Consider the following 25,126-nt stretch of genomic DNA (forward strand, 5'->3'; position numbering starts at 1 on the left):
GGCTGTGAAATAATATTAAAATAAAATGTTCTTTAATAATTCTTCAGAACTTTTTTGTCTACTTATCAAGCAGGAAGTGGATTCGCCTTATCATAATTAGTGATATATTAATTAACTGTTACTGTAACTATAGAGATGTAAACAAATAATGGCTGATACAGAAGCCAAAACAATGGATGACGGGAAAACGTAAGTTTAAATTTTCCCGCACATGATTGACAGATTTTGCTGATTGTTTGTAAACTGAGTTTTAATGTTTTTGACCAAGACTTGTTTGATTTAATTTGAGAATAGTAATATGCTTATCTTTCTTTCGGCAGGTGTTTATAGAACCGGTATTTCCGTTGACTTTAAATTAAAAAGTTATTTATTACACAAAATGGAAGCATTTGAATTATTAATTTTTGAAGCTTTCTAATTAATTTCGACCTAGAGTGCTTTGATTTTTTTCATTAGATGAAAGTAAAATTTGAAAATATCAAATAGCCTTGATTAGAATTGTAAATTAATTTTGTTTATATGAGAAAGAAGTTGTATATAAAACATTGATTTAAAATATATATGCAGTTTTCCTTTTTGAATTTTACAGAATTTTTATATTCCAATCAAAATGGTTCTACTATCAATTAGTGATAAAGTTGCTATTATTTATAATTTAGAATTTAATTAAATTTTTTAAAAATATTGTTGAAATGGATATTTTAATACCAATTTGTATTTTGACTTGTAATTTCAATTCTAGTTCTAATTTCTTTATTTTCTTATTTCATTTTTCACTTGAAGTTTATACAAGGTGATTTTAAATAAAGAATAGCAGCTATTTGAATGATGTATTAATTTTAATTATAGAAATGCATAAACTTTTCTAATATTGCAATGGTTTAATGAAATTTTCAGCTTTCATATGACACTAATAACAAATTGATTAGTATATTGATCTCAATAAATCTCAACTAATTTAATATCTTACTGGATAATAAATAAATTTATTAATGTGCTTTTTAATACTATTTAATTTGTTCTGGAATCTGTTTCCTCCTTTATTGTTCATATGGTTCTGTAAAAAGACTTTTTCCGCCCAAAATGATCAGTAGTTTGATTTTTTTAAAGTAAAAATAAAGATATTTTTTAAAAAAACAGTACAAGTTTGTACTCATTACATTTCATTTTTTAATAAATTGGCTTATTTTAAACTTAACAGAAATATGACTTATTTTACACTTAAAAAAGGTTATGCTTTTTTTTTCAAAGCAAAGATGCCATTTAGATCTTTTTAAAATTAAAATCTTAAAAAGTATGAAATATTTCTTTAATTTTTGAATAGATTAAAAAAAAAACCCAGCCTTTTTTTGAAAAAAATATAATTCTGTGGATTTTGCAAAAAAATTGAACGTTTCATCAAAATTAACATTTTTTAAATTTTTTTTTGAATCTAAGAAATAAAGATTTTTTTTAAGAGGCATTAAAATTAAAACAATTTTTTTAGATATTGTGCCCATAGATTTCTTATCTTTGCTTACAAAGCAATATAAATATGATGCCATTAAAATTTTAATCCTTTTCAGTTACTAATCTAATGAGTTACTTATCATTTCTTCATTGTCTTGTTGAATTATGACTTGTGATGAAAAATTGGTTGAGGTGTAGGAGGAATAATTAACTTTATAGGTATATTGGAGGTATTCTTATCTTTTTGTGATTGAGAAATGGGAAACGACTCCTATTACTTTACTAACATCTTCGTCTAAAAGGAAAGTTTGGATTTGCTAAAACATTGATTTGCAAAGTGAATCAGTGGATTTCTTACTTCTGCTTATATGTCAGTATAAATATGATGTCACCAAGTCATTAAGATTCTTCTTCTTTTGGGTTTCTAATCTAATGATTTACTTGTCATTTTTTCATTGTTGAATTATGACTTGTGCAGATTAAATGGTTGAGATGTAGAATGAATAAAAAAATTTATATGTGGTACTTACAGGTATGTGGAAGGGATTGTTATCTTTCAGTGATTGAGAAATGGGAAAAAACTCTTATTACTTTACTAAAATCATCATCTTAAAAGGAGATTTTAGTTGCTATCTAAGGACTAATTTGTAGTGAAGCAAATCATTATCTTTTATTTTTTTTAATTGTTAAGCTTTATCTTTTTGAGTAACATTTTGAATTTTTTTTTTATTTTGCAGGGAAGTGGATAATGGCCCAAGTAACAGTGAATCAAAGAATGAGAACGCTGAAGTAAATTTTAGATCTGAATCAGAGGAAAAGATGGATTGCACTGAAAGTCTCAACATGGATGGAAATACAAATCTATCTGAAAGCACCAAAGAGTTAAACAATGGTAGATCAACACTGGAAGAAAAAACAGAAATATCTTCTTCTGCAGCGCAAAAAAACATAGATCAGATGGATACTGAGGATAAAACAATTCCTGAAAATTTTCAGATGAATAAACAAATGAATGAACAAAATAACAAAGAAGCAAATAATAATATTCAGGAGGAAGTAAGTAAAAAGAAACCAGATTTTCTTGAATCTAATGGAAATGAAGAAAGCCAGTATTCTGTGGATGACCGGTCACAAGATGTTCAAATTGAGAATTGTTATTGGTAATTATCGGGAAGTTTTATAAATGTAGATATTATTATTAAAATTGCTATGTTAGTTGAGAAATGTGCCTGAAAGTTGATTTATTTTTCCGTTTCAGCGGTAAAGAAAGAAATTTGAACATTGTGGAGCTACAATGTGGTGGCTGTTCCAAATGGTTTCATGAACACTGTTTAAACATACCAATAGGGTATAATATTACATTGATTTACATTTAAAATTTTATAAATTATATACTATATTTTATAATAAAGAGTATTCATTTTTATGATTATAATTATTGATAATTTGAACTTTTTCTTTATGAATGACCTAGAAAATACACCAGTTTTTTTTACTGTTGTTAATATTTAATACATATATTGTTTCATTAAACCATCAACATTTGTTTCAATCCTGATAATATTGTGCTTAGACACCTTTCACCCTATAGACGATGTTATTCTAATGCATCATGATTATGATATAAAGGAATAACATTATCTATAGGGTCACTGTAGACTATATTTGTTGGATTTTGTTAGGATGACAATGCCATCTTTTATAGTCAGCTGTTGCCCTTGTGTAACCAAGATCATATATGGTTTAATTTTCAATTTCATTGTATTATGATATCTATCATAATATATAATAATAAAGTAATTATTAGAGAGATGAAAAGATAAGCTCTTATATCTAAACGAGTTGCAAATAATCTAAACATAAAATTAGTATTAATTTTGAGCTGCTTATGCTTCATTTATTAAATTTATTGAAATGATTAGAAATATGTTAGTTTAGCTCATCTAGTGATTAATATAGACATTTATTTGCCATATTTTAATGTATTGAGATATTATGCAGTAGTGTGTGAAATTATGGTATGGGTTTTGTATTTAATGAAAGATCTATTTACATTTATGAAAGATGTTTCTTTTTTTCATATTTATGTACAGTTTTTCATATGCATGTTTTTTTGTCTTGTGTATTGATTATGAATGGGAGGTAATCTTTTCTTCATTTTATTCAGTGTTGTTTTCATTTTTATGCTTTTAAGCACATTTTAAGGTTCAAGATAATTCATATTAAATTATCACTTTTGTGTATCATAGCAGTAATTTATTGTATTTGGAACTGCTTTAATAACTAATATTATGTATGCACACATATTTTAAAAATAATTTTATCATAAATTGTAGTCATTAATATGAAAAAAGAATACAATGCCTTTTTTATATAAATAAAAATACATGTTGAAATTTTCTCATAATGATTAATATATAGTTGTCTTTCCACATTCAAATTTTTTTTTTAGATAGGTTCTTAAAATTGAGCATAATTTTACTTTTTATGAGTATACTCTTCCAATTCATTTATATTTGATTAGCTGGATAGTATCAGTTCATTATTAAGTTATAGATTTGAATGTTAAATGTTTAAATAAGTAGTTTTTACAGATTGTGATAGTATAGATGGACGAGCAGAACAACATATGGTTGGAAAAGAAGACAGAATTATTGAATATATCAAATTATATCATAAAATAAGTTTATAATTATTTTTATGTTGTGCCATAAATAAGTCAGAAAGTGTTTTTTAAAAATTTATACTTTAAAACAAAATATTGTCAATTGAAAATTTGCATGCAATTTGATTTTAGTATTAAAGAAATACATTAAACTTTTTAAAAATTATTTTGTAAACACCAAACAACACATCAAACAAAGTGACAAAGATTAATACAATTTTTTTCATTAAACTGAAAAATTAAAATGGATTGAAATATTGCTGAAATCGGTGAAGAATTATTAGGCAATTTGACAAATATATAAAATTTTGTAATTTTGTTTAAAGATGTGGAGCACATTTATTTATTTGATAATAAGTGCATTAATTTAATATATAAACACTTTAATAAATAATATAAATTTTTCTATAGAAAATTACTGTCGGTATATTGCTAAATGTAACCGAGTCAAATAATAATAACAGAGTTAATGTATGAAAGTTTTTTTTTTTTTTTTTTTTTTTTAAATATTTGCTCTGTAAGAGAAAAGAAATCATGCATTTTAATGTGTCATTTGTTTAAGCGTTTTAGCATTAAGCATCTAGCATTTTTATTAATATACAGGTTTTTATTAAAGAGGTGACATTTTATAACAATTTGAATGTATTAACACATTTTTCTTATTATTTTATTTGATATATTTCTATTTTTCAGCTCATCATTTTTAGCATCAATTATATGAAATTAAAATTATTGGTTGTTATTTAATGATTTAAAGTAACACCACCTCTAACTGATATGAATTTATTGCATTAAGATATAAGACATAGTTATTGCATCAAAAGTTTATTCATTTATCCAACTGTAGAGCAATTGAATCAATATAAATAATTATCAATTTTTAGTGAGTGTCATTATTGTATGCAATTAAATAAGTATTTCTTTTAAATGGAAAAAAAAATTAAAAAATGATTTTTAAAATGAATAGACATTTTTCAATCTCTACATTTTAAAAATAATTAATATTTATCATAAAAGATTATTTTATATCTGATGAAATATTTTTCGTCTTTTTTTTATGAAATAAATCATTTTATATATTTCATTAACTTGTTTTGTTTTAAATGTCTCGAATAAATCCTGGCAGTTAAATTAACATTGCTCTAAGAATTATGGAAAATATCTGAATAACAATACAAATATATATATATATATATATATATATATATATATATATATATATATATATATATATATATATATATATATATATATATATATATATATATGATTTTTGGAAAATGTGTAAAAAAATATGAAGCAATTTGTTTTCAAATATCATTATGATTAAAAGTAATGTAATATCTTTTGAAATTATTCAGTTTATTAGAGTATGGGTTGAATTGCATGTTCAAAGTTATAAAATATAAAACAAATGTGTCTTAAGTTACTCGCATGACTTTTTATCTTATATTTTTAGAAAATGCCTTCCATTCATGACTTATTATTCATTCTTCTGTAAACATTGTAATTCATCTGGAGTAGAGTCATTTTCCAAGAAACAGCCAAGTAAGCTTATAGTTTCATTGAATAAAATTATATTTTTTAAAGTCAGTCATTTTTTTTTAAATTTTTAATATGCAGAAAGCTATGGGAATCTATATTACTGTGATAATGCTCTCGGTATAATATAATTCTGCATTTTATAGACAAAATTTTGTGACATCAATCAGCTGCCATTTGAAATAATATTCATAATATTTTTAATAGTATTCTTATATATTAATTATTCCAATATTTTTTCCATATATTTTTATTATAGTAGAACTCTAATTATTCAGATTAATTGAGGTTTGTGATGATTCGAAGGATTGGATGAAATTCAAAAATTAAGTAGAAAAACCATTATACATAAAAAATTAATTTATGGAAATAAATTTAAGGCTTATAGAAAACTAAATATTCAAATATTTATGTGAAAAAAAGAAAACACAGATTAAATTATGCATGAGGGTTCATTATATTCATAAAAATTCAGATTATATAAGAACAATGTCATACATATGTGCAAAGTTTTAAGCTAATTCTTACTTCCTTTGGCTGGAAATAGTAGTGTAAGGTCACCGACTATGCTACCATTATTGATTTTTTAAAATTTGATTTCTCTCTAAATCAATTTAAGCAATTGCGAAATTCTATAATCCTGCTATAAATAAATCGATATCTACTATATTTTTAAATATGTGGAACCATGCTTGGTTGTATTGATCCAGACATAATGATGCATCATTCAGCATTTCTAGTGCTGTCTTCCAGAAATTTCATTCATTATCTTAATATAAATTTCATTATCATTATCTTTTTTGACATGAGGTTATCATTATTTTTCATTTAAACTTCCTTTTTTCCACCCCTACAGATTTTAGTCAGATGTGTGGAACAGCCCTTGCTAACTTAATGCAACAATGTAATTCTGATGGGAAACCAAGAACAATGTTTTCCAAAGATAAGGTAATGAGCATTGCATTTATTTAAAATTAATTTAGTTAAAGTGTTTTATTCTTTCCTACATTTTTTCTTTGGAATATGAGTTCCAATATTGTAATTTTTGTTTAATTTCATTTTTTTTTATCAAAACATTTTTGAAAATAATCCATGATTATATATTACAGGAAGTTATACCCTACATTGTAGAAAATTGGGAATACTTAACAACTATGCAGAGGAGAATAAAACAAACATGGCATAATACAGTACATAAAACCATGGTGAGTATTTTTATTTAATTTTTGAAATTAATGAATTCTGATAAATTTTTTATATAAATATGATTATTATACAGATAATGAAATACTCTCTTATAATTATTTTTATTTATTAATTTTGTTATTTTAGTTGAAAGATTCAGATGTTTTCATTTGCGATGAAAATGGATTTGATGGGGGCCCTATGTTTGGTTTAGTAAATCAGGTAAAGACTTTTCTGTATGAAATTTTAAATTAATATTTAAATAAACTTTAATTTTTTTTTGTATAAATAAGACTATGTCTAGTATAATTGAATAAATTTTTTACAGGATTTGATTAAAATTGGTCCTAACTATGATAATTCATCCAGAGGTCCTCAGAAAATAAATATTGATTCATCTTCATCCCAAGGAGGTAAATATTTCAATAATCGTCTATCAATTTGCATATAACCATATTGATTATAATTCATAACCAATAAACCAATCATGTCAAAATAAAGTTATTTCTGAAGATACGACAAAATATGAATTTAAAGCCTTGAAATAAATAGTTTAAGATGCAGGCTAAAGTGGATATTAGCCATTCTGTTCGCATCACATTTTCTGTTTATAATATCAAAGGTAAAAGTGTATAATATAATCTTGTGTCTGAATATAGATGGAAACTGGATAAATAAAAATTTGAGAATTAAATTTAAAGATCCCTTCTCATAACTTACTTATCTGCATGTCCTCTTTATTCTCCTCTTCCTCCTCATCATTTCTCTCCTTTTCTAGTATACATTCAATGAAGCATATAAATGTATACAATCCTTTTCGAGTATATGTTCAATCAAACTTATACTAGAAAAGGAGAGAGAGAGATCATCTTGTGGCATTCTGCCTCTGACATTGGGAGAATTGAATCTAACCTCAACTCTGCACTTACTGAGGTATGTGCTTTTGCTGAAACACATAAACTGACTTTCAATACCTCAAAGTCCTTGGTTACTTTTACCAACTTGGTTTACTACCAACAGATGACTTTATAAATACCAACCAAGTGTCTTTATAAATAGCTGTCAATTAAATTATGCAAAAAAAAAAGAGATATTGAGCAACAGACATATAGAGGCTCTTGTAAATAAATGTAGGAGAAGACTCTACATACTTAAACATATTTCTGGACGAGACTGGAGTGCATTTGCTAATACACTGAGAACCACCTACATCTCTCTGATCAGACCAATTCTAGAGTATGGTTTCCCAATTTTCTTTTATGCCTCAAAAGTTAACTTAGACAAACTTGAAAGAGTGCAATTAAGTGCTTCAAGAATAATTACTGGCATTTGTAATAGCTGCCCTAATGATATTGTGCTGTACGAGAGTGATCTACCACCTCTTTCTCCGAGAGGAAGGCACTGTCTTTCAAAATATTACAACAAGCTTTTTAGCTACAATGATCAGCACATAACTTCTGCTTATCTTCATTCAGGGTATAATAATAAGCGTTATAAGAAACACAGCCCTTTTTCCTTCGCAAAAGAGATGGGTCTACCTTCATGAGATGTGGAACCACATTCCTTAAAGCCTTATTGGAATTTTAAGTTTGACCCTGATCGAATTCATTTCCATATTGATCTCTTGGCCAAGATTAGCAAAAAGTCAGAGTTACCTGAATTTACTAGACAAATGTCTCTGGAAACAATTCATAGCATTCCATCTTTGGCTCTGAAAATGTACACTAATGGCAGTAAAGGAGATGGTGGCGTTTCTGGTAGTGGTGTGCACATTGAGACTCCTGAAGGAGCTACTGATATTTTGTTTAGTAATCCTATCAACTGTTCTGTATTCAGGTCTGAACTTATTGCAATCTATAAGGGACTTCAATAATATATCAACATGTCCTCTGAGATTGCCTTCAGAGAAATTTGAACGGACAGTCATACCTTTATACAGCACCTTTCTCATTGGACGAAAGTGGAGGACAAGATTAGCATGAATATCTTAGACCTTATTGCCAGGCTCTCCTCTGATCACTCTATACACTTTCAATGGGTCCCCTCACATGGTAATGAGATAGCGGATAACTTAGCTAAGACTGCCTCAGCTGACATATTTCATGGTGATGCCACACTAACTTATTCTGAAATCTCCTCTATCAAAAAGATGGAGTCGAGTGTATTTTGAAGAGTTCCACCTGCTCACTCTTGGTGCTTTGGTAAGAGTCCCGGTTGGTGTCGCCACCTGAATATTTCTAGAAAACAGCAAACGGCTCTCTCTCGTTTTTTGAGTGACACACCAAATCCTTTACCTTCCAACACAGATGGAGGATCTTTGCTGAATGTTCTTGGTGCAAGACAGATCAAGCCTCCCCCAATCATATTCTTAAATGTTTAAATTTTACAATTTTTGAGATTTTAAAGGATCTGCTATTGTTTTGGGACTTTTTAGAGATCTTTGTTTTCATGGTAGCTATACCACCTATACCATGGTAGCTATACCGCAGCTACACCACCTGGGATCAGAAACAACAACAACTGAAAAGGAGAGAAATGATGATGGGGAGGAGGAAGAAGAGAATAAAGAGGACAAACATATATGCAAGTTATATGAAAGAATCTTTAAATTTAATCCATGAATTTTTATTTGTTCAGCAGTGTCCATCTATATTCAGACACAATACTCTTCATCTATATTCAGTCTAGTGTCCATCTATATTCAGAAGCTTTATACTCTGCTCAGTATAAAACTACCCTCTATACTGAGGAGAGAGAATTTTTAAAACTTTGACAACAATCTTGTAATTAGAGAAGCATTCCAAGTCATACAAAATCACACATAAGATGCATACTATTATACTATTAGTGTATTAAATTGTGTGTGTATTTGTGTAACAATGCATTTTAATATGAAATAATATGTACATTTTTGATATTCTTTATTTGATTTTGACCAATAAATAAATAAATAAAATGTGATCAATGGACTTTATATGCTACAATTTTTTCAGATGGCATCACAAAACACGAAAATATAGCTTTGAAAACATATATCCCTTTACTCAGCAAAGTTTGTTTTCTAAAATTTGTGAAGCGGCTTTGTTGCCAATTCGTAGCGATTCTATTGTGTTTAAACTATTTTAATGTTGCTTAATTATTTTACTTTGAAAGTATCAGCAATTATGAGAAAGGTTTCATTAATTTTATTCTCATCTAATATGTAGCTTTTAATAAAGGACGCAGCAGTAAAAGGAAATTTTTTGATAATCAGATGTCTGGAACAGGAAAGAAAGTGAAAAGGTAATCTTGAATTTCTTCATTATATTTCCTACATATATATATATAATATAATGATTTTGAAACATCCTCAACACATTTTCTGTTTTATATGTTTGTATTATTTTTAAAATAATGCTACCATAAGTATCAAAAGATCTGCTAGCTTTGGCCATAAAAAAAGATTCATAAAAGATAAATGATGCTGATCATAAAAAAAAAGGTTCCTATTATTTCCTTATCATATAATTAAAATTAGCTACTATTTTTGCTAAAAATATTAGTTTCAGTTAAAATATTGTTTTAAATTATTAAATTTCTTTCACATGAATTACACTATTGATCCGATTAATAATACAAATTTTTTAACAGTAGGAGCATCTATCTTAGAATATTCAATTTCAAAGATTAATTTCTTTGTAAAATTTCATTCAGTTTGACATGTTTTCATTATATTCATAATTAAAAGGAGCTGATGATCGAGTCTCCTCCCCCCCCCCTAGAATCAAAGTGTTTCAAAATTTGAGATGTGTTTCTTTGAAACATCTTTTACGCACATAGGTATGTTAAAGTGCTTGTAACGAATGAAATATCTTAAATAAGTGCATTTGGAAGGAGAGCCTGGGCATTCAGCCTGTAATCTCCATTCCCTAAGAAGATCTATTGCAAAATGGCATAGCACACATAGTATAAAATACTAATGTAATGCAGAGAAAGATGATAGTTTTAATAGTTGTTAAAGTTAAAAAAAATTAAAAAAACAAAGCATAATAAGAGGAATTTAAAATAAGTTAAAGAATTTAAAATTAAAATAATTCAATGTAATAGTTTGCATAAAGTAGTGGTGAAATATCTTTACATTTATAGTATGGAAGTTCGGGGAGTGGGCTTAAACTGCTGTCTTGTTATCTGACCATGGTCCAGGATTTTAATGCATGTCTTAAAATACTCCTTGTGTTGTTTGAAAATAAAATATTTATCTTATAGAAATAAATTAAATTTTTTCATTGAATTGTAAATTAAAATTGTGATTAATTTTTTCCTCTCTTTAAATAAAAAAAAATAGAAAGGGGGGGGGAAACCCTGCCAATTTTTTATCCAGTTGTTTTGAATTTTATGTAATTGCACATTTTTAGAAAGTAGTAGAGAAGTTATTCATTTTTCAAACAGAATTTAATTTATCAAATTTTCTCCGCACCACATAATTGATTTGATGAAAAATATTGTCTGAAAAAACTTTTTGAAAGATAAAGCATATCACAAGAAATCACTTAATTTCCTTAATTTAAACTTATTTTACATATATAAACCTAGATTAACTTGTTATATTTTGCAGTGATTTAGTAATGCCCAAACTGCCACCAAATGGCTATCCACTTGAGCATCCATTTAACAAAGATGGCTATCGGTACATCCTTGCTGAACCTGATCCCCATGCTCCATTTCGACAAGAATTTGATGAAAGTCAAGACTGGGCTGGTAAGCCAATTCCAGGATGGCTGTATAGAAAGTTGACTCCTAGCAATGTATTAATCGCCTTACATGATCGAGGTAATAAATTTTTAAAAATTCTGTTTTAATGTGTATTAAATTTTTGATTAAATTTATTGCAATGTTCAAATTAAAAATTGTATATTTTTCAAAGGAAAAAAAAGGTTTATTAGGTTATGATGAGAATTGTTGATTTCATTCATAAAATTATTTGAACCAACAATTTATTTGTTTATTAGTAAATTTTTACTTTCTTATAAGCAAAATATTCAAATGCAAAGTAGTATAATTGTCAAAAAATTTGAAGTCGAGTATTTAGAATAATGTTTGATGAATCTCAATGTTTCAGTTCTCTCTAAATCTGAAAAAATACATTTTTGGAATTTTGCTTTTTTTTTTTTTTTGTGTGTGTGTGTGTCCATTTGTAAACCTGATAACTCAAAAATACTTTGAACTAGACTGATGAAATTGTTATAAATATATGGTCACTTCTATTTTGTAGAATTCTGTCAAATTTTGAATGAATCTATTCAGAGGAAATGCATCTATCTGAAGTCTGAATATAAATTAATACACTAATTACAAAATGAAGGGGACTAGATGAATAGAGATACACATATTAAACATCTAAAGTGTACATAACATCAAATATGAAACCAAGTTCTTCAACTGAGTCTATAAACTGAATTGGATATGTAAATTTGCAATTACAAAAGTAGTTTTGTAGTAAAGTCAAAATTAGTCAACTTTTGGTTTTAATTGGTTAAAAAAAAGCATTTAAAATACTTTTAACTTATGTTAGCATCATCATATTTGGCTAGACAGCCCAGAGTGGGCCAGTGCCTTCCTGTGAATTCTATTCCACTGCATTCTATTTTTGACATTGTGTGCCAATTTCTTTCCTGGATAACCTGGAAGTATGTCTCCACTGACTCCATCCATCTCATTTTTGGTCTACCCCTTTTCTTACTTGTTAAAGGTTTATGTGAAAGAATTCTTTTCTTTTTTTAATATGGAATCATCACCCATTCTAAATATATGAGCCACCCAGTTCATCCGATTTATTTTTATGAACTTTATAATATCTGGTTCTCTATCGATTTTATATAACTCAAAGTTACATCTTCTTCTCCAAACATTATTGATTTCTATCCCACCTTTTGCTGTGGTTAATAATACATCAATATATTTATTACAGAGTATGTAAGAAGGTTTATGGTAACCACTTCCATTGGTTTTATTTATTTTTATAATGTTTCAGCAAGTGATATTTCAAGTTCACATTGTTATATCCAAATCATATTTTAGGCCTCTTATTAGGGAAGTTAGTTTCATTCATAAAATTGTGTGGCCAAACAATTTTCTTTGTATAGGATTCAATTTTTTAAAATTTTATTTCAGTCTTATGCTTTTTAAAAAGATATAGTTATTTTTTACTATATATATATATTTTAAAAAGCATAATAAATACTGACCTTTTAATAAAAACCAACCTAGACTACTTTTCTAACCTAATTTATGTGGAATTTAATTATTAACATTTACAATGTTACAAAAAGTAACAATTCAAATGTACAGTTCAAAACTGTAAACAATATTAAATTTTTTAAAAAAATAATCAAAGTTTAATTATTCTAAATATCAGTTACTTTTATATGCATTATGAATGGTTTCAATATTTAATTGATTTAATGCTTTCTTTACCTTATCCCATTTTTTCCTGCTTGAATTGATTTGCCACTGATTTTAAAATTATAGAAAATGTATTACTAGTTTATATAAAATATAAAACTGTAGAATAAATTTTAAACTATAATACTTCAGTAATTTATGAAATTGTTGTACTTTTATGATTATATTTTGTCTACGGTTTTTTACTAAGTTTTTCTGGTTTGGTATTTTCAGTTATATTCAGTGCTGTTAAATTATTTGAATAATTCTTGCTTAAAATTTTCAGACTTGCATTCAGTATGTGAGACAGCTGTTACATGTTTTTAATTTACAATTTTAATAAATTTTTGAGTATTTATTTTTAAGATCGGTCATTGCTTCTATATCTATTCCACTATTTCTGGTTGTAAAATATGTATGTATTATTAAATGGATCTAAAATTTTTAGTACTTCAGTAATTCTTACAAATATTTTTATAGCCTTTGGCAGTTTTAGGAAATAAAATTAGCATTAATCAAGTCATTTTATTTGTGCTTAATATTTTTGAAGATACAACTTTTTAAAATTATTAATGTAATTATTTTATATATTGGAATTTAATGTATATAAGTTTAACTTATCCTATATTTTGCTGTAGCTCCTCAGTTGAAGATATCTGATGATAGATTGACTGTCACAGGAGAAAAAGGATATTGTATGGCTCGAGCTACACATGGTAATTTAAAAATACTTGAAATGTTTTCAGATTTTTCAATAAAGTTACATCATGCCATCTTGTAAATTGAAACTATGCCTAATCACTATTTCAGGTGTTGCTAAAGGTACTTGGTATTTTGAAATAACTATGGATGATGTACCAGATGGAGCAGCTGCTCGTCTTGGATGGTCCCAGCCTTTAGGTTAGTAAAAGCTAAGGCATAAAGCATGACAAATGTTTTGTGCAGTTGAGGGAATGGTCTTAATTATCTGAAAACATCTCTGCCGGATAAAAAAAAGTCTTTAAAAATTCGCATGGTTGTGATTGAGTTCAAAACTTGAGCAAGTCAATATATAATCCATAACTGCCTGTAATGTTAGGCAGTGTTTAATAGTAATTCTGTTCCTTTTATATATATCATTATCAAATGTGCAGATCCTAACTTCTATTTTTTTATGTTTAAATTGGGTGATTTATCGTACTAATAAACCTCAATGTGAATAATAAATCTAATTATTTATGTGGATTCATTATATTGTCCCTTCATGGACCAAATTGGAAGTTATTCCTAATATTTTCTCACCTTTTTTTTTTTTCTTTCTTTTTAATAATTTTGATTTTAGCATTCCATTTTTTTTTTCCTTCAATAAGTGGATCACTATTTGTTTCAATCTGATTTTTGAGATTAGTTTTGATTTGAGTGTTTGTAAGCCTCATTGATAAAGATCATATTGCAAGGAAAACAACATCATCATCATCATCATCAACAGCAAAAAAATGTTATTATGCATTTATGTCTAAAATGCATTGCAAAGAATATTTTATTTATCAAGCATTTTGCCAATTTGCATGAGATTTTCTACTACAACCTTTATTAGTTAATCTGCTACAATCAAATCTGAGACATTGTTAAGAAAATAACAATTCTCAGATTCTAGACAGGCATCTTCTAATGCCAATATAATTAATTTGAATATCTCTATTTTTTCTTAAACAATATGTTATAGATTTGATTTAATTTTTCAAAGTTTTACTTATTTTTTAAATTAAACATTAAAACTGGTACATATTTTAAGAGATTTTGTAAGGATTAGTTGACATTTTTAATAAATATACAGCATATTTTGTATGTAAATAGCAAACTATTCTTCTTTAAGGTTAATTTTTGTTCATTTCTTTTAAAGTAAGTCAAAAGATGTGCTACATCATAAATAGTAATTATGAAAATACTATTTTTTTAAACAAAAATTACCAATAGAAATTGATGACTAAGCAGATTTTGGTATGTAAAACTCCAATTAAAAGAAAAATCTTAAATATTTTTATGTGATAACAGGCAGTCTAAGTGCCATTATCATTATTGAAATTACAATCCTGATCTTGTAACTATATAACCTTGTTTTTCTTTAATTCTTAAATATCAATATGCTTATAATGTTTTTTTTTTTAATTTTGAAAGTAACAAATTACATGCAGAAATTAAAACATGTTCAATACATTGAAAATAATATATTTTTCAATCCTTATTATAAAAGGAATCATATATGAATTTAATTAGAACATTTCTTTTTATCCAAATATAGTTTTATGGCATTTTCACAAATCAGGTGCGCTAATCATTTCTGAAATCTTATTTTTAAGTTTTATCTGTATTGCTGGTTGGTTTATAAAGGTATATTAAGATCAACAGTAATTGTAGATGAACAATGAAGTGGTCTGAATTATCTACCTAACCATCCCAGTTTTGAACCTGAGAATTTCAGGCTTATGATATAGCTCTACTAAAAAATCCATTATATTTGAGGCCTTATGCATTTCTGAAATAAATTCTAGTGCTGCAGTCAATTGTTTCAACAGCTATCAGTTGGTGTGGAATTTTGGGGAAGTACTGGTTTCATCAAATAATCAGGTTCCATCCTCATCATTTGACTGTGATACAAAATTTCATAGTCTAAATAAAAAAAATAGCCCCTCATAACTTTAGAAGGAAACATTTATCTCAGGATTTAGCTTTCAAAATTTTCTGTTATCTTAAAAGTTATGATGCAAAATTATTGCGACTTTTTTCTTCTTCTTCTGTAGTTGTAATCTGCAATTTCATTGCCATAATTCTTGAATTTTATGTTGAAATATTTTTTTTTTCCACAGCTAATCTACAAGGTCCATTGGGATATGACAAATTTAGCTATTCTTGGAGGTCAAGGAAAGGAACAAAATTTCATGAAAGCAGAGGTTACCATTATTCAGATGAAGGTTATGGTCAAGGAGACACTCTTGGTTTTTATATTCACCTCCCACAAAAAGGGGATAAAATACCTTTACCACCAATTTATAAAGATAAGGTATATGATATTTTAAATACAATTTCTCCTTAACATATGACTATAAAAAATAAATTTCAAAATAAAACACAATTTTAAGTTGTATTTTCGTTTACATTACATATATATATATATATGTAATGATAATTTAATTCTAATTTCAATTTAACCAAATTAATTTCCAAGATTTTATCTTAATTTAGCCCATAGAAATTTCATTCTCTTATTTCTTGATCCCATTCCATGTATGAAGTTGTGTAAAAGTTGCACTGCACAATCAATCAAAGTGACCCTTCTGTGCCCTTGCCAAGGTGTTAAAGGTCACCATGTGTATTGAATTGGCATGTGGCCGGAAATCCCATGTTGTATTAGGCTAGTGATCATTTATTTCACCTCTTCTTTCTTCTGCTTTTGTTTCGCGCTATTATGTTGTTCTGCTCTGCACCTTGTAAAATAATCATGTTTGTCTCCCGGGAGAGAATAGAGAGAATAAAGCAAAATTAAAGATACCACATCTCGTCACTGCTTCGAACATGCATTCTGCTGCAAACAAAAATATGTTACATATTATTTAAATTAAGATAAAATCTTGGAAATTAATTTGGTTAAATTGAAATTAGAATTAAAATATCATTATATATATAGATATATATATTGACATTATATCTTATAATTATGGATAGACAGATTGCATTTTTATATTTAATTTTTTAAAAATCTATTTGAATAAAAATAGCGCCTAAAATATAATTTACAATCTGTCATTTGGAATATAAATTTAGGATACCTTATAATAGGTAATAGATTTTCATATAGGTTGATTTTAAAATATATGGAAAAAAATGTAATTAAGTAATAGAGGCCAAATTAAACAGATATTGTAAATTAATGACTATTAAATAGTGGTAGATTGAAGCATTTTATGGCTCTAGGCATTCCAAACTATGATGCCCTTCTTTTAATAATCGTGTCAATTCACTCCCATATTTCAGAACACTTTTAACTGAAATTTATGTTAATGATTTATTTTAGCTATTTTTTATTTTAATAATTTTGTGATAATGCTTACAATTTTATTTTGATTTATAACTGTAAAGCATCCTTATTTGTATAAACATTATTTCAGGAGATGCTCAATTTTAATAAATATTATTATTACAAAGTGAAACGTATGGAACAGATAGGAAATCTATAGTTTATTTTAGTATACATACATATAATCCCTAGAATCTGTTTATTATAAATTTGTTTTTGAACTAGGCTATTAACATATTTAATCTACCGAATTGCAGCATGACCTTGGCCTAGACAGCTGCCTAGTCTGAAATTCGTTTTTAGTATTCAAACATGTTATAAGAAAAATATAATGCAGAAAAAAAAATATTTAAATGATTTTTTTATGATAGGCAAAAGTAAAAGCACCAAATATTATACAAAATTCATATGGATTGGCATACACTAGTAAAGAGAAGTTTATTGGGCTCAATGTTATTTTATCAAAAATATTTTTAGTGCACCCCCCTACATTTACACAGAAGTAATTCATCAAAATAAAGGTCTAAAATGATTTTTGTAGTGAGATGGTACTCCCTTGCACTGAAAAAACATATTTTGGTTGTAGTAATCAAACATGTAAATGCAGCCAAACCACTGTGCTATATTATATTATTACAAAATTTGTCTATTTTGATTTCTTGCACTTTCCTCTGTAAGATATGTTAGAATTCTCTTATACAGTGAAATAAATCTTTAATCTACATCTAAACTGATACATATAAATAGACCATATTTGATATATTTCCCCTCTTTTTTCTAGCCACTTGTAAAATTTAAAAGCTATCTATATTATGAAGAAAAAGATGAAGTACAGTTAGAATTAAAAAATATGAAACCTCTGCCTGGTAGTAAAGTAAGTTAATTTTTTTCTTTAATGAAGTTTTAAAATAAAATTAATGAAATATAATTCCAACAATTAATTTCCTCTTTTGTTTTAGATTGTTTTCTACAAAAATGGTAAAAATTTGGGTACAGCTTTTGAGAACATTAATGTAGGAACATACTATCCAGCTGTATCTTTATACAAAAATTGTACAGTAAGTTTCGATTATATTTTAAAGTACAATGTAAAAACTGAAAATTTATTCATGCTATGTTTTTCTGATGTTAATATCTTTGAGATACCTCTTACTTTAAAATAGTTAGATGTACTGATTTAAGCATTTTACCATTGTATATGCAGCATTGATTTTTGGCATCAATGCCTCGATCTTTTAATCTTGAGGAAGCTTTAATCATTTAGTTTAATATAATTGATTTAAGCATTTTCCTATTGTATGCATATCGCACATTTTTGTCATCAAACTGGGAAACTTTTCCTCAGGACAATAGGACTGTATTAAGAATCTTTAATATCAATGTGCTATTGCAGTTACAAGATTTCTGCTCGCTCTGCTTGCAAATCCATAGAATGTTTTTTTTTTCTTTAAATTTAAAACATTCTTTTGGGTGTCCACTTGAAATGCCACACACAATTGTGTCTGCATTGTTTAAGACATGCTGGTTTCTTTTTTTGTGTTTACTTTATTTGAATAATGCAAATAAAGTAAAATAAATTTTTGTACATGCACTTGAATAGGCGCAACAGGCAGAATGCTATATAGATTCATTAGTAGCAGGGACAGAATCTAGTAGCTTCACTAATGTATTCCAAATAGATATATAGAATGTAATACAAGACAAACATGTACAATATATTATGTATTCTATCTGTTGGACATTATAATTCTATTCTTAGATTTATACATGCTTCCTGCTTTTTAATTTATATTTCTTGACACCAGAGAATAGGCTTGTTTATGAAATTTTATTTTAATCAAGAATAATAAGATATATGCCCATGTTCTGGCAATGGTTTTAAGCTTTTCAATGAATAAATAATAGTTCTCTGTCCTATAATTTTCAAGGTCATCTTTTTGGGTAGGTGGGGCATTATGGATTAGATTAAAACCAAGACTAAAATGTGATAGCTTTTTGAACATCTTTTATGCAAAGATGGACTAGCGATACAATGTTATAAAAATATTCACCACAACAAAAAAAGGCAACAACTGGTTGCATGTAATAGAGAAGTACCCAATTTATAAATAAGATTTAAATTACATTTTATAAATGTAAAATATTTTTATACAAGCCTTTTTATATACAGTTACATAAAAACTGCAAATTTTTCAGTTGTAAAAAAGTAATTTAGCCTGGTTTAACTTGTTAGAGTTTCATTAAAATTTGGATGAGTACATAAGTCAATGCTTATTATTTAAATTAGGTACTATGAAATTTATTCATTGTTTCGATACTGTATAATACATATATCTAATGTAAATTAATATTAATGCACATTTTAGGGCACCCTGAACTTTGGCCCAGTATTTAAGTATCCACCTACTGAAAAGTACAAACCTGTAAGTATACCTTTCCGAGATAATGATTTATAGTAGAGCTTCTTAAATTTGTTAATTTGGGATGATTATTAAAAGTTTCAAATAAAGTTTTAAATAATTATCCCATGGCATATAAAATATAACAACAGGATTGAAAATAGTATTTTGAATCAAGATTATTTTTATCTGGCAGAAGTATTTTAGGAATCACAAGTAAAGAGGCTCTAATTAATAATAAATCTGTTTTTATAGCATGTTTTAGAAATATTTATAAATTCTTAATATATAGACTTTTATAAAATATTTATAATCTGTAATTTTTTTTTTTTTTTTTTTTTTTTTTTTTTTTTGCAGATATGTGAACTAGCTCATGAAGCAACTATTGAACAAGCAATGACTGATCTGTTATTTTTCACTGAAAATAAAGGAAAGCTACGGTTAGATGCAATATAACCATATCATCAAAAAAATTTCAACTTTTTTTATAAATATTTTTACATCTTTGGATATGTATTTATTGCACAAAAAAAAAACTTCATTGAAGTTTCATAAATAAAATTTTTATTGTAAAAATTCGTATTTGTCACACGATTTTAAAAATAATAATAAAAAAAATAAACTTTTAAATTAATAAATTATCCAGGATCATTATCTTCTATATCGGTATTACTGTCATCACCAACAGCTTCGATTAATTTTAAAATGGCATTCTTATCACTGTCCGTTATTTCTGGATCAATTGTTTTTTTCACTGAATCAACATTTTCTACGGGAGTTTTACCAGTAAATATCGAGCAAAGAAAATCATATAATTTTGGATCTTTATCATTTGTCCTATTCACAGTATCACAGAAGTCTACCAATATTCTCCATAAGTCTCCTGAAAAGATACAAGAAATGTTAAAGTAATACATAGTGAAATCTCTTTAACCCTTCAACCACCTGGAATATAGAAAGTCATTCTTTTTATATTCAGGCATTGACGTTTTAGGGAGTTGCAAGTATTGGACAGTTGCCACGGGTTAATAAACTACTTTAGCCATATGATATAATGATAATATTTACTTTCACAGTCATATAGGATAATTCTTAAAATTTAACTTTAAATGATAGTCATAGTACATATATGTACTACGATTATTGGACCTATAGTCATAATCAATACTATAGTTCATTCATATATATATACTATGCATTTCAGAGAATTTAAGTATATTAATTTAATAAACTACACCATTTGATTGACTGCCTTTAAGTCTTAGTTACCTCTAATGATTTGAAAATGAAGGATATTCCAATTCTTTCCTTCAGTTTTTTTAGGCATCATTAAATAACTATTTTAAAACAATAAAGAAAAATATCTAAAAATAGAATTAGTGTAGATCTGAGTTGCTATTATTGTATTTCAAAATTGTCTGCATCAAATTTTAAAAGAATTAACAAAAATTACACAAAAAGGAAATGGATAACATTTTGAATTTAATTATTTTTAATAAAATAATTTGTTTCATAATTCCTGCAAATTTTCAGTTAATTTCTAATTGAATATGCAATCAACTTTTACAGTTTGAAAAGTTTATAGAATTTTTGTTGTTGTCCAAAAGAAAAACAGAGCAAAGTTTGATTGAAATTGTTGAGTTGTTCAGAAGTAAATGTGAATCATGCATATACAGCCACAATGACTTTTATTTATATTAAGATTATCCATTTCAAATAACCATACATATATAGTTTTCTTCTTTGGGGTTTATGAGAAGATATTTCACAGCGCTTTAGAAAAGCATACAATATAATGAAAAAAATATTACATTTTACTCCTTCAGCATTTAATCTTGAATTAAATTACATCACTATGAATAGAATATTACATTAAAAGCTTTTCCATCAGTGCCATGACAAACAAAGTATATCTTAAATATTTTCCAGTCTTATTCTGAAAAATTGTTGGAATTTTTTTTTTTTTTATTGTGTCCAAGAGCATTGACATCTATATGCCCCATATTACTGCCTATAACTTCCCCATCATGTCCAAAAATCAATAATTAACACCCTTCAGGCAAAATTAAGGAAATGTTTAGTTATATAATAATAATTTGGCTATTCATATTTCACAGGATACAGGGATATTTTATTTAAAAAGATATATATGTATATAAATAATATAATATAAAAAATTTATATTATACATAATATAAACATCACAATTAATAGGAATGAAATAGAACTAAGGTAATAAACACTGTATTTTTTTAAAAAAATATATACATTTTAAATCCTTTTTTGATATTAATAAAAAATAAAACATACTAATTTACATAAATATTAGTAATGGTTTGAAAGTTATAATCTATATTAATAATAAAGATGAATATATGTGTGTATTGGTCTTCTATATATCAGACTGTTTCATCAACAGCTATCAAATCTGGCACATATATACCATGGAGAGTGAGAATTAACTAGATTTACTAGACACTTACTTACTTCCTTACTTTACTTTACTTTACTAGATTACTTTATTAACTAGATTACAAAACATGAAATTAAAAAAAAAATTTATCGATATTTTATTAATCTTAACAAGCATTAATTGGCAATCTTTTTCTAAGGAGTTTGGACTTTCTTGTTATAAACAATATGGAAATTTGATTTAAATGCAGTAACATTTGAAAATTTAACAACAAAAATTCAATTTTCCAAAAAAGAATATTTAAAGAGTTCAATGACCTGTACTAGCAATTTTTTCAAAAGCCAAACATCCCATTATCTTCCTTACTTGATTAGACACTCAATATTTTGCATCTTTACATAAATATTAGTAATGGTTTGAAAGTTATAATCTATATTAATAATAAAGATGAATATATGTGTGTATTGGTCCTCTATATATCAGACTGTTTCATCAACAGCTATCAAATCTGGCACATATATACCATGGAGAGTGAGAATGTACAACTCAAAGCCATTTTTCAAAAGTAATTAATTAAAAAAATTAAACTGGATTTCGTTTTTTTCTGTGAAATACTACTATGGAAAATACTATTGCACTAAAATTAATTTCATTGTTTAAAATAATGTTTTTTTAATGATATCAATTTAATAATTTTGCAATTTTAAAAATATTATTATTTGCCTAATTTCTAACAATATATTACATTGTTGCCCCAAAATTCAAACCATTTTCATTGTTCCATCAAATATTTAACTGCATAATTTTGTTGAAAACTAGAGAAGAAAAATTCTGTTGACTATCTGTGTACTTTACAAGACAAGTATAAAAGTGAAGTTACAATAATGTAAAATTTGGAATATAGATAAAACAAATATTTATGATTTTAATAGCACCGTGATCTTATGGGACTGTTCCCATTAGAAATGTTCATGTGCACATTAAATAGAATTTATGTCAGGACATTAAAATAACATGTGTTTATGTGATTTTATTATTTATAATATTTTGTTTTTATTTAATTACTTTATTTTTTTTGTCTCTTTTTATATTTATTCATACAGTAAAAAGTAATTAAATAAAAACAAAATATTATAAATAATAAAATCACATAAACAACATGATTTTAATTTCAAACTAATTTGGAGGAATCATGGACATGGAAGTTATATCTCAATAATTCATTTGAAAACAAATATAATTAATATTCTTGGTGAATCAGCCAGTTGCCTGAGACTATTAGTTGCAAATGAAGTACAAGTTACAAGAGCAGGCATTTTTCTGTTTGAAAATATTGTAAAAGTTGATTCTTGATTAAAGTTGATTCCATTCTTGACTGAATTATTGTTATAAAATTAGTTCAAGATACATTTACAGATATATAACTAAAAGATACCCATCCTTTTCCTCTATTTAAAATGACAGTTATATACATTCATAAGTTCTATAACATCTGGTAGATAGAAGTGATTGCTGAAAATGCACATGGATAAATTGAACTAATGCATACCCCTTTATTTATTAGACATATCTTATCTGGCAATTGAGATTCCAATTTTCCATTTTCAAAACTGTGAACTATTGATCTTCTATTAAATATTATAGTAGAGCCAAGGTCTTTTTGTCTAATTTATTAACTAGATTACAAAACATGAAATTAAAAAAAAAAAAAAAATTAATCGATATTTTAATAATCTTAACAAGCATTAATTGGCAATCTTTTTCTAAGGAGTTTGGATTTTCTTGTTATAAACAATATGGAAATTTGATTTAAATGCAGTAACATTTGAAAATTTAACAACAAAAATTCAATTTTCCAAAAAAGAATATTTAAAGAGTTGAATGACCTGTACTAGTAATTTTTTCAAAAGCCAAACATCCCATTATCTTCCTTACTTGATTAGACACACAATATTTTGCATCTTTACAATCCAAACAATTTTTTCACTCATTTAAATTTTTTTAACATGGCTTTGTGCCAAATGGCTTTTGAGCCAAAATAATCCAAGCAAATCTAAACCAAAAGATTAATGTTATAAAAACTTCAATGAAATCTTCTTGTAGTTTATAATATTTATAGCAAAATTAATGAAAATTATCAACTAATTAGGACTGTCTTTGTGTAAAAATACTTACATAATTTTATCTCATTTATATAGATAAAATTACCATTTGGATATTTAAGACAATTTTAACAAATGCTTCATTCCTATATTATTTGCAATTTATAATTAATAAGCATCAAGACTATGGCCGAATCATGTTAATTGAATTGTGCTTTACTGGACAATTTTTTCTTCATTCATTGCTACAGATTTTATTGTATTATAAATATTCTAAAAAGCATGGCAAATATATTTTATATTTTTATAACTTGTTTTCATTCTTTCTCTTTATTGTTCAAAATATAAATTTTACACTACAGAAGTACTAATTTTTATTAGCCTGACTCAGAATATTTTATTTGTACTTACCAACAAAAAGATTTTTCTCGGCTACAAATTTATAGATTTTTTTCAATTCTTTCTTCAACTGCCTGTTCCCAAAAGTAAAATATAAGAGATCTCTACCGACATGGGAAGCAGCCATTAACTGAATCAAGAACTTCAGCCTGGGATCTCCTTTAAATGCCCCACATCCCCAATTACCAGATGCTATAGCTGATAAATTTACGGGAGAAGCATCTTCAAAAAATCCACAATAAGCCTAAAAATACATTAGTTATATATTTTAAGCAGGGTAATGATTATCATATTTATGCAGAATGTTACAAAAGGTCATTTATAAAATTTAAGAGTAGAGCAGGTATATAAAAACAAGACATTTTTAAAGTATAATAAATAATCACGAATACATAATTTGACAGTTACATGCAGGTTAACATATTAAGTAAAAGAAGAAAAAAAACAGGTAGTATTACAATATAGGTTTAGTGGAATACAGAACTAAATCTTTATTGT

General features: G+C 26.4%; 2 protein-coding genes across 4 annotated transcripts in view; one reads left to right on the top strand and one right to left on the bottom strand.

The window, feature by feature from the left end:
- Positions 1 to 10: 10 nt before the first annotated feature.
- On the top strand, positions 11 to 20,257 carry LOC129971610 (set1/Ash2 histone methyltransferase complex subunit ASH2-like). Of its 3 annotated transcripts, none has more exons than XM_056085545.1 (17): positions 11 to 189; positions 2,187 to 2,609; positions 2,708 to 2,797; positions 5,574 to 5,662; positions 6,513 to 6,604; positions 6,766 to 6,861; positions 6,989 to 7,063; positions 7,170 to 7,254; positions 10,048 to 10,123; positions 11,436 to 11,650; positions 13,900 to 13,977; positions 14,072 to 14,161; positions 16,108 to 16,301; positions 18,097 to 18,189; positions 18,275 to 18,373; positions 19,682 to 19,738; positions 20,072 to 20,257. In XM_056085545.1, the coding sequence occupies exons 1-17, from the start codon at positions 149 to 151 to the stop codon at positions 20,168 to 20,170; spliced, it is 1,992 nt and encodes a 663-aa protein (XP_055941520.1). In that variant the 5' UTR covers positions 11 to 148; the 3' UTR covers positions 20,171 to 20,257. The 3 variants fall into 3 exon arrangements, with proteins under 3 accessions (XP_055941520.1, XP_055941522.1, XP_055941521.1); XM_056085547.1 differs by lacking the exon at positions 11 to 189 and adding an exon at positions 244 to 293; XM_056085546.1 differs by lacking the exon at positions 11 to 189 and adding an exon at positions 317 to 335.
- The window catches only part of LOC129971609 (poly(ADP-ribose) glycohydrolase-like), a 27,341-nt gene continuing 22,470 nt past the window's right edge, over positions 20,256 to 25,126 (bottom strand). Inside the window, exons 17-18 of the mRNA XM_056085544.1 lie at positions 24,641 to 24,872; positions 20,256 to 20,597 (exon numbers count right to left, since the gene is read on the bottom strand). Coding sequence (XP_055941519.1) covers positions 20,353 to 20,597; positions 24,641 to 24,872 — 477 coding nt within the window. The 3' untranslated portion in view covers positions 20,256 to 20,352. The remainder of the gene's footprint in view (positions 20,598 to 24,640; positions 24,873 to 25,126) is intronic.

Source organism: Argiope bruennichi, chromosome 6, assembly GCF_947563725.1.
Source record: "Argiope bruennichi chromosome 6, qqArgBrue1.1, whole genome shotgun sequence".
In the NCBI taxonomy this organism is placed as follows: domain Eukaryota; kingdom Metazoa; phylum Arthropoda; class Arachnida; order Araneae; family Araneidae; genus Argiope; species Argiope bruennichi.

Bases quoted from the DNA above. Each gene is read 5' to 3' on its own strand.
- LOC129971610 (XM_056085545.1), top strand. From the start codon at position 149: ATGGCTGATACAGAAGCCAAAACAATGGATGACGGGAAAAC. The intron at 5,663-6,512 runs GTAAGCTTATAG...CCACCCCTACAG, and splicing joins ATTTTCCAAGAAACAGCCAA to ATTTTAGTCAGATGTGTGGA. The intron at 19,739-20,071 runs GTAAGTATACCT...TTTTTTTTGCAG, and splicing joins CTACTGAAAAGTACAAACCT to ATATGTGAACTAGCTCATGA.